Genomic DNA, 15,945 nt, shown 5'->3' with positions numbered 1-15,945 from the left:
AATGGAGGAATTTATTTGTTGTTCATTGACATGTTCTTTTGATTGACTGTAAATGAACAAAATCTGCACAGACACATAGTGCAGATAATGAACTGCCTTGGTACAATCATTTCAATGATTGCATCCTCCAAAATGTTAATTTTCATTGTAACATTTAATATGATTGTCAATATCTTCAAATCCATCATAGTTCCTAACTTGATGAAGTAGCGAAAGTGTTTCATTTTCAGTCCTGGCTGTTTCTGGTATGACCAAGACTGAATGCTTGCAACCACAGTGAACAAAACAGTACCAAATTGGCTTACTGCTTATTTCTTGCCTGCTATCATTGATAAAAGTAACTGTTTCTTGAATAGAAACGCATGCAACCAACTTTGTTTAAAAACTGTTTGCTCTAACCACATTCTAGTGTCTAATGGCCACACAAGTGCACGCAACTGACGCTAGTTAAAAAAAAGTTTGGCAATAGTCTCCTGCCCCAATTAAGCATCATAGTGTCCCAAATAAACAAAGGGAATTTATTTTATTTAGAAGTACAGCACAGAATAGTCCTTTCCAGTCCTTCCAGCTGCATTGCCCAGCAACCCCTGACAACCTAAATTTAGCCCTAACTTAATCACGAAGCAATTTAAAATGACTAATTAACATATTTGGACTGTAAGAGGAAACCGAAGAAAACACACACATTCCATGGGGAATACTCCTTACAGAGGACGTTGGGATTGAACTCCAAACTCTGATGCCCCGAGCTGTAATAGCATCATGTTAACTGCTACACTATTGTGGAATCTTGGCTATTGTCTCAATTAGTTTTTGATCTTTAAGAGTTGTCCCAAATCAGTGGCTGCCCCAATTAATTGATGTCCTAATTAACCTGAGTCCACTGCATTTACTTATTGATTTACTTATTTTTAATTTACAATTAAAATATTTAAAAATAAAATTTTAATTTATTGTTTGTTAGTTCTTTTGCACATTGGTTGTTAGTGTTTGTGTGTAGTTTTTCATTTACTCTATTGTATTTCACTGTTTTAATGTGAATGCCTGCTAAAAATAAATCTCAAGGTAATATATGTTGATGTATACATTATAAAAAAATTACTTTGAATTTTGAGATGTATTAGATCTTTATATTACCTAAGAGTCTCTTATATGTACATAATCTCCTCTGCTGCCATCCTTAACAGCATGTTCCACTCATCCATACCATATTAGATTTGAAGGGCCAAAATATGAACTTTGTAATTCCGTCTCTTGGAATTCAAGATGCAGAAGATTTCTATTTTGCCTAAATCCCTTTTATCCCCCTCTTTCTGGATTCTGTTTCTAATAGTAACAGTAATCAAAATGATTAGCAGCTGGTTTTCCAAACACTGTGCTTTGATTCTTCCTCTTTTCCTCTTCCTGCTTGAATCACAAGCACTTTCAACTCACTATTGGATCATTCGCATAAACCATCCATCAATGTCTCCTCTGGGGCCTCAAACACATGGACCAGAAGACTTTGTAAAATGCAGCATTTTATTCCCTCTTTTCCCCCTCTCCTTTTTGATTGAATCTAGTTGTTTGAAACTGCCTCTGCAGGGATTCATTCAGCCAATTCCTAACTAAAAATGACAAGAGCTGAAGATAAAGGTTAACAGTTATGATTAAGGGAAACAATGTGTAACTTTTGGTTATCCTCCTCCAGGTCGCATCTCAATGCACTAACCACATAATTGTCAGTTTGCAAGCTTCAAAGGAAACAATTTATCTACTTCAGGCCCTGAAAAACATCATCATTGAGTATTTCTTTAATAAAAATATTGTGAGATCAGCCATACTGTTTTAATATACTGCATATCCATGTCAGAGCCAAGTATGGCCCTTTTAATATCATTCCACGACCCAATATCTTCAACAAAGCCTCAAAAGGAGCAGGTTTAAAATAAAAGCCACCATCAGCTGAAAAAAACAAGCTATTAAGATCACAGGATTTAGTTTAAAGATTTTTTTTGGATAGGATGTTGAAGCTTTAGAGAATCAAGGAACTAGTAATGATTTCTGTTTAACACTTCAAGAGTAGAATAATTACTAATTTTGGTTACCATCTGTCGTGTAACACCCTTGATGATTGAGAACACTTTTGGTTACCTACCTACTTAAGCCCTATCACTGTTACTCGAGCATTGGTCATCAACAGTAGCTTACCAGATTCCTTTGTCCAAGGCTAGTCTTTACTGTTGTCTGCAGGTGTAGCCCATCTTTTTGATGTATACTTCCTCTCCCAGGGATGAGTTTTTTGGAGCTTCTGTTGGTGGTTTTGTAGCACTGGGTTTTTATGGAATGGGCTTGCTAGTCTGATGCCCAACCATCATCCTTTTGCTGCCAGGCTTTGGACCATCCATGGTGGAGCTGAACCCTTTTGTTTGAGATATGGATGCCTCAAGGCTTGGGGATTTGTTAGGTTTGCCGGTTACTTATTTCACAAATATAAGAAGTGTACTCAGTGTTAGAGGTACAAGGTAGCATTTCATTCTCCCCACCCCCCACACCCCAATCCCTCCTAATTTAATTGAAGGGGTATACTATAACGAGGTCAGGCAAAAAGAAAATGTCTCCACTTCAGAGAGCCTCAAAAACGTTCAAAGTCCAAGGTAAGTTTAAGACCATAAGATATAGGAGCAGAATTAGGCCATTCAGCCCATCGAATCCACTCCACCATTTCATTATGGGTGATCCCATTTCCCATTCAACTCCATAGACCTGACCTCTCACCATATCCCTTGATGCCCCAACAAATCAGAAACCTATCAACTTCCACTTTAAATATACCCATGGACATGGGCCTCCACAGCAGTTTGTGGCTGAGCCTTCCAAACATTCACTACTCTTTAGCTAAAAAAAACATCCTTACTTCTGTTCTAAAAGATCACCCCTCAATTTTGAGGTTGTTACCTCTAGTTCTGGAGACCCCCACCAGAGGAAATATCCTCTCCACATCTACCCTATCAAACCCTTTCAACATTTGGTAGGTTTCAATGAGATCCACAAGCATTCTTCTAAATTCTGGTGAGTATTAGCCCAAACCTGCCAAGTACTCCTGATATATTAACTCCATTTCCCTAGCACAATCTCTAAGCAGGCACATCTTGATCCACCTGGTGGAGATGAGGCCATCAGGAAGGTGAGAAGTCTCTTAGAAATCCCACATCTGACACCGAGAACAGAATACTGGCTCTGCAGCCATAACCCCTATTCTCTCAAGAGAAAAAAATATGAAAAAGAAGAAATAAAACATAAGGAATAAACTTACCTACTACCTTGCCTACACCTGTTCTTGTCAAAGCCTTGTTGAGCCAAAGTCTTGTACTGTGATTCAGACTACTCTGATGACAACCACTCCCACGATGACCACTCCACTAGGTGGTACTTCTCTTTTGTAGACACTTGGTTTTTAAAGCTCTTCTCTGGACCCACACAGTGGATAGGTTGGGATGAGTGAAGTTCAGGTGCCTGATGGTTGAGGCGTAATAATTTTCCTGAACCTGATGGTGTGGGAACTAAGTCTCTGTACTTTCTTTGTGATTGTAATAATAAGAAGAGAGCATGGCCTGGATGGTGGGGTCCTTGATAATGGAAGCTTCTTTCCTGTAACTGAATCCTTTGTAGATGTAGTCAATGGTCAGTTGGAAATTTGAGATTTGCACAAATATATACAAGAAGGAATTCAGGTGGAGATTGTTCTTCCAAAGAATGGTGAGGATACGGAATTCAACACTGTGTAAGTGCATACAGAGAAGTTGGAAGTTACAAAGGGAACACTGGATTATTAGTCCATGACAACCAAAGAGAAAAATAAAATTAATGAGTGTGCTCGTGAAACAGATAAAACATAGAACAGTACAGTCCAGTACAGGCCATTCAGTCCACACTCCAACATTTCTCTCCTACATAACCCTCATTTTTCGTTTATCCATGTGCCTATCTAAGGGTACAAATGCCGACAGAGCAAAGAGTTAAATTGTACCCCAGAGGCAAAATTCAAAAGGGCAAAGAATGCAGGACTGAAGGTACTGTATTAAACACACATAACATTCAGAATAAAGTCAACAAGCTCAGGGTGCAATTAGAAACTGGTCAACTTGACATTGTGGCAATCACTGAGATGTGGCTGAAAGAAGGTTACATTTAGGAGCTTAATGTCAAAGGATATACTTTGTATTGAAAGGACAGGCAGGAATGCATAGGTGGTGGTGTGGCTCTATTGGTAAGTGATGGAATTACATCTTTAAAAAGATGTGACATTGGGTCAGAGAATGTTGAATCTTTGTGGGTGCAGTTAAAAAACTGCAAGGTAAAAAAAAACATTAATGGAATCATATATAGGTTTCCAAGTAGTAGCTAAGATGTGAAGTTGAGATTGCAAAGGGAGCTGGAAAGGGCATGTAATAAGGGTAACATCACAATTGTAATGGAGGACTTCCATATGAAAGGGGAATGGGAAAATCAGATTGATGTCGGATTGCAAGAGAGGGAACTTGTTGAATAACCATGAGATGGCCTTTTAGAGCAGCTTGTGCTTGAGCCTGCTTGGGGAAAGGCTATCTTAGATTCGGTGTTGTGTAATAACCCAGATCTTATTAGTCAGGAGGCAGTGATTATAATATGATAATGTGAGAGGGGAGAAACATAAGTCACAGGTATTGTTCTATGGTTCTATGGGATATTGTCCAGGTGCAGGTCAGTGGGACTAGGCAGAAGAATGGTTTGGCACAGACAAGAAGGTCCAAAAGGCCTGTTCTGTAATGTTCTATGTTCTATTCTATGGTATCAGTATTGCAATGAAATAAAGGGAATTACAAAGGCATGAAAGAGGAGGCTGTCAAGGTAGATTGGAGATGGAGACTGGCAGGGATGATAACAGACCAGAGAAAGCTGGAGTTTCTGGGAATAGTTCACAAGATGCAAGATAAATATGTCCCACAGAAAAAGTTCTCAAATGGCAGGGGTAGGCAACTGTGGTTGATAAGGGAAGTTAAGGACTGCATAAAACCCAAGGAAAGAGCATGTAAGGTAACAAAAGTGAGTGGGAATTTGGATGATTGGGAATATTTTAAAATTCAACAAAAGGCGACTAAAAACTATAAGAATGGGTAAGGTGAAATATGAAAGTACCCAACAGTATAAAGCAGGGAACTAAAAGTTTTTTTTCTGTTATATAAATAATAAAAGGGAGGTGAGAGTTGATATTGGACCATTGGAAAATGATACTGGTGAGGTGGTAATGTGGGATAAAGAAATGGCAGATTAACTTAATGGATACTTTGTATTAGTCTTTACTGTGGAAGTTAGGAGCAGAGTGCCAGAGGTCCACAAGTGTCAGGGAGCAGGAGTGAGTGCCATTCTTATTAAAAGGAAAATGTGCTAGGCAGACCGAAAGGTGTAAGGTGGAAAAGTCACCTGGACCAGATGGGCTACATCCCAGAGTCCTGACAGAGATTGCTGAAGAGATAACGGAAGCATTGGTCATGATCTTTCAAGAATCACTTGATTCTGGCATGGTCCCAGATGACTGGAAGATTGCAAATGTCACTTCACACTTTGAAGAAGGGAGAAAGGCAAAAGAAAGGAAATTACAGGCCAGTTAGCCTAACTTCAGTGGCTGGGAAAGTGTTAGAGTCTATTAATAAGGATGAGGTTTTGAGGTACTTGGAGACTAATGACAAAAAAAAGTCAAAGTCAGCATGATTTCTGTGAAGGGAAGTCTTACCTGGAAAATCTGTTGGAGTTCTTTGAGAAAATAAAAAGTAGAATAGACAAAGGAGAGGCAGTGGATGTCATTTACTTGGATTTTCAGAAGGCATTTGATAAGGTACCACACATAAGACTGCATAACAAGATAAACTCATATGGCATGACAGGAAATATACTGGCATGGGTAGAGGAATGGCTGGCAGGCAAGAAGCAGTGAATGGGAATAAAGGGGGCCTTTTCTGGTTGGCTGCCAGTGCCTAGTGGTGTTCCTCAAAGGTCAATATTGGGACCACGATTTTTCCCATTGTCTATAATTTATATAGTGGAATTGATGGCTTTGTGGCAAAATTTGCCAGTGATAGGAAGATAGGTGGAGGGGTAGGTAGTGCTGAGGAAACAATGCAATTGCAGCATGGATTAGACAAATTGGAAGTATGGGCAAAAAAGTGATAGATGGTCTACAGTGTTGGGAAATGTCTGATAATGTATTTTAGTTAAAGGAACAATAGTATGCAATATTATCTAAATGGTGAGAAGTTTCAAACATTGGAGGTGCAGACGGACTTAAGAGTCCTTGTGCAAGACTCCCAGAAGGTTAATTTACAGGTTAGGTCTGTGCCAGAGAGTAGTGAATCTGAAATGCTCTGCCACAGAATGCGATAGTCACCAAGTCCGTGGGTATACTTAAGGTGGAAGTTGATAGTTTTCTGATTGGTCAGGATATCAAAGGATGTGGTGAGCAGGCAGGTGTGTGGTTAAGTACAATCCAGGATCAGCCATGATGGGATTATGGAGCAGACTCGATGGGCTGACTGGTCTAATTCTGCTTCTATGTCTTATGGTCTAATGGTCTTATGCTTCCTATCATCTTGTACACCTTTATCAATTCATCTTTCATCATCCTTCTTATTAAGGAGGGAAAACCTGGTTCACTCAACCTATCTTCATAAGGCATGCTTTCTAATCTTGACAGCATCTTGGTAAATCTCCTCCGCACCCTCTCTGTAGCTTCCACATCCTTCCTTTAATAAAGTGATTAGAACTGAATACAAGAGGGAAAGAATAATGTTTGTGTGGAAAATCAACACCAACTGAAGATCAGAAGGTTGGATGACTCTCTGTTAATGTGCAAGAATGCCTTCTGGAAATCCAAGTAAATAACGTCCATCTGTTCCCCTCTATCCACTGCACTCGTTAATTAGGATCTTCGGGCCATCAAGTTTTTTTGTCATTCCATCATGGTTGATTTATTATCCCTCTCAACTCCAGTGTCCTGCTTTTTCCCCATAACCTTTGATACACTTACTGTCATGACTCTATCAACCTCTGACTAGCCTACCCAGTGACTTGGCCTCCACAGCCTTCTGGGACAATGAATTCCACAAATTCACCACCTACTAGCCAAGAAAAATCCTCCTCATCACTTTTCTAAAGGGACAACTTTGTATTCTGAGCCTGCACCCTCTGGTCCTAGAATCTCCCACTATTGGAAACATCCTCTCTATGTCCACTCTGTTTTGATATTTCAATATGTGATTAGGTTCATTGAGAAACCACCCCTTCCCCCATAATTCTATACTCCAGTGAGTACTGGCCCAAAGCCATCAAACACTCCTCATATGTTAACCCTCTCATTCCTGGGACCATTCTTATAAACCTCCTCTGGACCCTCTCCAATGGCAGCACATAATTTTTTAGATATAGAGCCCAGAATGGTAATTATTGGCCTGTGATGATGTGATCTAATAGCTCATTGCTCACTCTATTTATACTTTGGAAAAGAGCAATGTCCACTTCATCCCCTCATTGGTATGACTGTAATGAGAATCAATGTTGATGCTAAAGGGACAAGATTGTTTGAGAATTTCTTGACTTTTGCATGGCTTCTAATGTCTAAATGTTTCTGCTCCTAGGGGCAAGCCCACGTTTCTTGCATGCCTGGTACTGTCCGACGTTGGAACTATCCACCACCAATCTGCGTTGGTAAGTCAGTGATGAATATTCTCTGATGTTTGGTTTCTCAAATCATGGTGATCCAACCTGTGTCTTTTAGTAGGATGACATTTCATCAGAGTCTCCAGGTCACAGAGCCTGTTATACCCTAATATACTTCCTCCAGTATACTGGCTGGAAATTAGGATTCTTGGTACAGTCAAAGATCTAACTGGTTACTTATGCATTATTTTGAACTAATTATAGACTTCAGTGTTGACAAAGTAAACTAGGCTGAGGAGGAATGACCAATGCACGACAATGGAAAAGTCTACAAAAATTAGAGATTGCAGCCCAGTCCATCACAAGAAAAGCCTTCCTCACTATTGAGCACATCTACAAGGAGCACTGACACAAGAAAGCAGCATCCATCATCAAGGACCCATGCCATCCAAACCATGTTCTTTTCTCCTTCTGCAATTGTGCAAGAGTTAAAGGCACCTCACTTCCTACAGCACGAGGTCCAAGAACAGTCATTACCTTACAACTAGTGTGGATAACTTCACTCACCTCAACTCTGAACAGATTTCACAACCTATGGACTCACTTTCAAGGACTCTATAACTCATGTTCTCAATATTGTATGAGTGTTTGTTAATTTATTTATTCATGTTTATTTATTTACTCTTGTTAGTTTTTTTGTATTCTCAGTTTGTCTTCTTTTGCATGTTAGTTGTACGTCAGTCTTTATTTCTGTGTTTCATTGATTCTATTGTAGTTATTCTACAAGAAGATGAATCTCAGGGTCATATATGGTGACATATACATACTTTGATAACAAATTTACTTTGAACTCTGAACATCTGCTTCCCCCACAGCCCCTAACCCCAACCCTCCACCACAAGCAGTACACAAGTCTTGGTCTGGAAATTTGATCTGTAATATTCCCCTCCATGGGTTAGCTTGAACACTTCCTCAGTTCCTTCATTCATCAAATGGTTTGTTCATCTTCAAAATTCAAAATTGTTTATTGTCATTCTTCAGTAAGCATGTGTAAAGGAGAACAAAATGAATGTTACTCCGGATCAGATACAGCAAAAAAAAAGTAAGCATAAAAAACACAAGAAATATAAATATAAGAACTATTTTAAAGCATAATGTGTAAATAGTAGTTGAATCTCTTAAAAATTTAATAAAAAATATATTTTAAAATAATAGCTGCATGTCAACATGTAAACATAAGATTAGCTTATGTACATAGACCAATTGTATGTACATAAACTGATGCTAGTTGCAAGAGTATCTGTATGTTACGTGACTAACAAGGAATGATAAAGTGACAAAGCACTTGTAACAATGACATTCTCCCACATTCCTTTGAAGGCAAATTAAAAGTTTCCAGTGTTGTTCTTTATCAACACTTGCCAGCATTGTCAGCTGTTTTACTTTCCCAAATTTCATTCACAATTGCTCAGAATTGACCTCCTCCTTGTTTTTTGGTTCCATTGACTAAACCTTTGCAATGTTTATATCCTTCCTGTGAAGAGATGGAGGTATAACTGGATGAGTTCCTCAAGCATTTTGAGTGTGTTGAGCCAGAGAGAGAGTAGCTGTGAAGAAGATGTTTCCTATAGTGGGCAAGTCAATGAGTACAGAGCATAGACTCAGAATAGAAGGACGTCCCTTTAGAACCAAAATGAGAGGTATTTCTTTAGCCAGAGGGTGGTGAATCAAGGGCTGTGGAGTACCATAAAGCTCATTGAATCTTCTCCACCATTCCATCATGGCTTATTCACTGTTCTTCTCAACCCCCATCTCCTGCCTTCTCCCATAAGCTTTGACACACTTACTAATCATGAATCTTTCAAACTCCACTTTAAATAAAACCAACAACTTGGCCTCCACAGCAGAGGTTGATAGTTTCTTGAAATGTAAGGGAGCCATTGGTTATGCGAAAATGGCAGGAGATGGGGGTTCAGAGGGATAATAAGTCAGCCATGATGGAAGGGCAGAACTGACACAATGGGCTAAATGGCTCCTATGTCTTATGGTCTTAAAAGTACTCAATGATGGCTTCCACAGCCATCTGACTCACCATCCTCTGACTAAAGAATTTCCTCCTCATCTCAGTTCTAACGGGATGTCCTTCTATTCTGTGGCTGTGCCCTCTGCTCCTCCACACCACCCCCCTGGTCCCCCCACCAGCATAGGAAACATCCTCTCTATCTTGATCAACTACACACACACACACACACACACACACACACACACACACACACACACACACACACACACACACACACACACACACACACCCCCCCCCCCCCCCCCAGATATGCTTTCAACTTAGGATTTCCAGCATCTACAGAAACTTTTGTGTTCATTACCTTTAGTGTTATATATATAACCCTTTGTGTTATGTGGCATTCATAGCATACAGTCACCAATCCAGCAACCCCCATTTCCTGCTAAGAGTACTCTCCACCACATCATCAATTTTGTTTCACCTGCTCCTTACCATTTCCAGATTCTAATCACTTACCTGGAAGCTGTTTTCCAAATGACCAAGCTCCTAGCTTGCCTACACTCAGTGGCCATTTTACTAGGTACACCTCTGCACCTGATTGTTAATCAAGTAGCTAACCCACCAATCATGTGGCAGCAATTCAATGCACAAAAGCATGCAGATAAGAGGTTTAGTTGTTGTTTAGACCAAATACAGAAGCGGGAAGAAATGTGATCTAAGTGACTTTGACTGTGGAATGATTGTTGGTGCCAGACTATCTCAAAAACTGCTGATCTCCTGGGATTTTCACACACAGCAGTGTCTAGAGTTTACCAATTGCAGTGCAAGAAACAAAAAAACATGCTGTGAATGGCAGTTCTGTGAGCAACAACCCCTTGTTAATGAGTGAGTTCGGAGGAAGGCGAGAGTAACTCAAATAACCGCATGTTACTATAGTGGTGTGCAGAAGAGCATCTCAGAATGTACAACACAATGGACTACAGCAACAGGAGACCATGAACATACACTCAATGGCCACTTTATTAAGTACAGGGATTACATACTGTAATATGGCCACTGAGTGCATTAATCTGGCTATTGGGTAGGAAGACAACCAGAAATAAATTAACTCCATCCTTCCTTTACAATGACTCAGAAAAGATCACATTTTGAGTTACTGCCAGAAAGTCTGGACTAATTAGTTCCTTAATGCCTCTGAATAAATTTCAAAGAAAAATGTTCCAGAAATTGATGGGAATAATTGGATTTATAGAGTTTCATGATCTCAGCATATGCTGAGTTTATTTTTTTGCCAGTGCAATATTCAATGCAGTCAATGTTACAATAAGACCATAAGATACAGGAGCAGAATTAGGCCGTTTGGTCCTTCAGGTTTGCTCCATTATTTCATTATGGCTGTTCCCATTTTCCTATCAGCTCCAGTCTCCTACCTTCTCACCGTATCCCTTCATGCCCTCGACCAATCAAGAATCTATCAACCTCTGCCTTAAATATACATAAAGACTTGGTCTCCACAGCTGTCTGTGGCAAAGAATTCCACAGATTTACCACTCTCTGTCTAACGAAACTCCTCCTCATCTCCTTTCTAAAAGGACGTCCCTGTATTCTGAGACTGTGTCCTCTGGTCTTAGATTCTCCCACCATAGGAAACCTCCTCTTCACATCAACTCTATCAAGTATTTCAGCATTCGATAGCTTTCAGTAAATGCATCCCTCATTCTTCTGAATTCCAGTGAATGCAGGCCCAGAGCCATCAAACACTCTTCATATGACAAGCCATTCAATCCTGGAATCATTGTTGTGAACCAATGTAAGGAAATATGTTGGAATTTTTTTTTATAGAGTGAGGTTCCAGAAACAGCAGGGATATAAGCGACCTGTTGCCAATTTTTAGGACCGTTAATGGGAAATGCACTCTTTTGCTCATAGGTTATTTGTCTGTCTTTGTTTATATGTAGCTTTTCATTAATTCTATTGTATTTCTTTGTCCTACTCTGAATGAATTTTGAAGTTTGAGCTTTAAGCACTATTCAAATATTTTGAATAACAAAAAAGTTACTCTAACATTTAAATAATGATTTAAATAATAAGACAAAGCAAAAAAAAATCTGTTGGTCAAACACGTCTTATCTTTTTTACTCAGAGTGATGATTAGAATCAAGTAAATGAGGACTTGGTTGCAATGTTCTAGAACTGATTTACTATCTCACTTATTGACTTAATTTTAAGGACTCTACAACTTATGTTGTCAGTATTATGTGTTTATTATTTGTTCCTTTTTTGTATTTGCACTGTTTGTCTTCTTTTGTACATTGATTGTCAGTCCTTGTGTGTAGTTTTTCATTAAGTTTGTTGTATTTGTTTGTACTTACTGTGAGTGCCTACATGAAAATTAATCTCAGGGTGACATACAAGTTCTTTGATAACAAATTTACTTTGGACTTTGAATATTGAAATTTGAGCTGAGGAACCCAATGCATTTTATGAGAGAGGTGCAAGTCAAATGTATCAACATATCTCTAGCTTGTTGGTTTCCATGTTTAAAAAAACTGATGGGGCAAATTATTTTTGGACTAAAAAAGAATGAAAAAATAGCTGACTGTTCCATTTGGTAAGTTCAAGATCAAGATGAGTGTGTGATCCAGCTCATTATGACTGATGGTGTCACTTGCTGTGCATTAGGGTTAGGGAACCTATTTTCTGGTAGATTGTGAAGTCAGCTACTTCAAATCCCTTGCATCTTTGCACAAGGTAATATGTGTATGATAAAATTCATTGCCTTCTTCAACAGAAGCAGTGTTAAGACTAATCTTTTATTGCCTTGACAGGATGTCAGTTAGTTTCCATCCAGAGCTAGCTATTTTCTTGTGTTCATGCTAAGTAGCAATTGTAGACTAGCTTTTTGTATAACTTGCAGAGCCTGTTCATAAATGTATTGGTTCATGGCTTTAGGACTGTATTGTTATGAATATGTAAAAGACACAGGAGACTACAGATGTTCTGGAAGAACTGAGTGGGCCAAGCAAAATTTGTGGGAGGAAAAGAATTGTTAATGTTTCCAGTCAAAGCCCTGTATCAAAATCAGAATCAGATTTATTATCACTGAAATATGTTGTGAAAATTCTGGTAATGTCTCCCCTCTTCCCCCTTCTGGCTCCCCTCTTAGCCTTCTTACTCTTACTCCTTTTTTCCTCACCTGCCCATGATCAACAGTCCTTTCCTGTCAGATTCCTCCTTCTTCATTCCTTTACCTCTTCAACCTATCACCTCCCAGCTTCTCACTTCACCAACCCCTCCCCCACACACTCCACTCCCCCCCCCCCCCCCAACCATAGGCTTCACCTTTCATCTGAAAGGTTGTACTCCTTCCCCTTGCCCCATTTTCTTATACTGGCTTTTACCCTCTTCCTTTCCAGGCCTGATTAATAGTCTCCGCCTGAAACTTGAACTGTTTATTCATTTCCACAGTTCCTGCCTAACTGCTGATTTCCTCCATTATTTTATGTGTGTAATTAATCATATCAGAATCAGAATTGGGTTTAATATCACCGACATTTGTCGTAAAATTTATTAATTTAGCAGCAGCAGTTCAATGCAATACTTGATAATATAGAAAAATAATATATCAATTACAATAAGTATATATGCGTATATATTAAATAGTTAAATTAAAATAGTGAGGTGGTGTTCCTGGGTTCAACGTCCACTTAGAAATTAGATGGCAGAGTGGAAGAAACTGTTCCTGAATCGCTGAGTGTGTGCCTTCAGGTTTCTGTTTCTCCATCTTGATTGTCACAATGAGTAGAGGGCATGTCTTGTATAATGGGGGTCCTTAATAATAAATTTCGCCTTTCTGAGGCACCGCTCCGTGAAGGTGTCTTGGATACTATGGAGGCTACAACCAAGATAAAGCTGACAATTTCAACAACTTTCTATAGCTTCATTCCATCCAGAACAGTAGACTTGCCCCTCCATAACAGACAGTGATGTAGCCCGTCAGAATACTCTCCACAGTACATCTGCTGAAGTTGTCAAGTGCTTTCGGTGACAAATCAAATCTACTTAAACTCCTAATAACAAATAACTACTATCTTGTCTTATTTATAGTTGCATTGATATATTGGGACCAGGTTAGGTCCAATTGGTTTGTGTTCCCTTGACTTACCCTTCCTGTAGTCTACAATCAATTCTTTCGTCTTACTGACGTAGAGTGCAAGGTTGTTGCTGCGACACCACTCAACTAGTTGGTATATCTTGCTCCTGTACACCCTCTCGTCTCCGTCTGAGATTCTACCAACAATGGTTGTATCATCAGTAAATTTATAGATGGCATTTTAACATAGATATAGAGTGTAGAGTAGTGGGCTAAGCACACATCCCCTGAGCTGCATTGGTGTTGATCATCAGCAAGGAGGAGATATTTTTACCATTCCACACAGATTGTGGTCTTCCAGTGAGGATGTCAAGGATCCAATTGCAGAGGGAGGTTCTGTAGCTTATCAATCATGACTGTAGGAATGATAGTGTTAAACACTGAGTTATAGTCAACAAACAGGTGTTTGATCTGTCCAGGTGATCTGGGGCTGTGTGAAGAGCCATTGAGATTATGACTGGCAATGACCTATTGATATTTATTTAGATATATTAATCATATCTCCAAGAGTGACATACTATAATTTGTGTAACTTATTGAAGAAAGCTTGCAAAATTATCTGGATAATAGATTTGCTTATTATGCTGTCTTTCATTATTCATGATGCAAATGCGAAATTATAAATTGTATTTTGAAATGCTTGTAATTTTCAAATTCAAATTATGTTGAGTTTGAAAGCTATCATTGCATTGAATATGGTATAACCTGTTAATGGAAGGAACTTGACTCGACAGAAAACAATTGGATGGATAAATAACGTCCTTGTTTTATTGTTGATCAGCTAAATGTGGAGGGATACTGATGGAACTGAAGAATGTCATACTTAGCCCTGGATTTCCTGGAAATTACCCTAGCAACCTGGATTGTTTGTGGAAGATTTTATTGCCCATTGGATACGGTAAGAATGTTCCTATGATATTTGATACAGAAAGTGTTTACCTTTTATAAATATATTCAGCACTTCTTTCTGTGAGCTTTGGTTCTTTATTCGGGCACTTACCTTTGATCCCTGGGGTTTATCAGATCTCCTCAATGAGATTAAACTCCATTCCAAATCTCCGAGGACAAGAGATATATTCTACTAAAGTTTCGTCTGAAGAGTTCTGGAAAAATGTGATGTCAAAATGGGAATCAGGTTTATTATCACTGACATATGTCGTGAAGTTTTTTTTGTGGCAGGAGTACAATGTAATATATAACATTATTCTAATTTACAATAAGAAATAATTTTTTCAAAAATGAGAACAAAAAGAGATGCTGGAAATCCAAAGCAACACACACAAAATGCTGGAGGAACTCAGCAAGCCAGCCAGCATCTATGGAATCCTGATAAGTCCTGGCCTGAAACATCGACTGTTTACTCTTTTCTGTGCCTGGTCTGCTGAGTTCCTACAGCACTTTGTGAGTGTTGCAAAATAGTGAGTTATTGTTCATAGGCTCATAGGTTCAGAAATGTGATGTCAGAGGGGAAAAAATTTGTTCCTAAAACATTGAGTGTTGGTTATCAGGCTCATGTACTCTTCCCTGCTAGTAGCAATGTGAAGAGGGCATGTCCATGATGGAGCTCGCTGAGTTTACAACTCTCTGCAGGTTCATATGATCCTAAGTAAAGGGTGAAACTCTGTAATAAGTACAAATGCAATAGTTTTTTTCTGAATTCATTGCATACTGATAATTTTAAGATGAAATGATCGAATGATTACTATTATGATCAGTATATTTTAGTATGAGTTTTGTTTTATGGTTAGTGCAAGGTAATGTTTACAACTAGTGCACTTAACAGAGCAAAAAATTTGGAAATAAATTTTCCCATTAGTACATGCAATGAAACTGTTGCAAAATTTTATTCATAATAAAAAAAAGGCCCATAAACAGAAAAGTTGCTGGATATCTGGAACAACACACATAAAATGCTGAAGGGACTCAACAGGTTAGGCAAGTTCTATGGCAAGGGAAAAAACAGTTGACACTTCAGGCCAGGATCCTTCATAATTAATGTTCCTTGTTGAGTGTTTGAATGGTGGATGAGTTTAATCAGGAAATATCTGCAATTGGCAATTTCCTAAAGTGTCTTGGGGAAGATTTTCTAGTGTCCTTG

The 15,945-nt window shown here is 38.9% G+C and overlaps 1 protein-coding gene across 1 annotated transcript in view; it reads left to right on the top strand.

Moving 5' to 3' along the window:
* The window catches only part of LOC140733433 (CUB and sushi domain-containing protein 1-like), a 2,013,313-nt gene that overhangs the window by 1,739,871 nt on the left and 257,497 nt on the right, over positions 1-15,945 (top strand). Inside the window, exons 39-40 of the mRNA XM_073056756.1 lie at positions 7,650-7,719; positions 14,629-14,745. Coding sequence (XP_072912857.1) covers positions 7,650-7,719; positions 14,629-14,745 — 187 coding nt within the window. The remainder of the gene's footprint in view (positions 1-7,649; positions 7,720-14,628; positions 14,746-15,945) is intronic.

This window comes from Hemitrygon akajei, chromosome 9, assembly GCF_048418815.1.
Source record: "Hemitrygon akajei chromosome 9, sHemAka1.3, whole genome shotgun sequence".
Taxonomy (NCBI): Eukaryota; Metazoa; Chordata; class Chondrichthyes; order Myliobatiformes; family Dasyatidae; genus Hemitrygon; species Hemitrygon akajei.
This window is presented reverse-complemented; position numbering and strand designations above follow the sequence as displayed.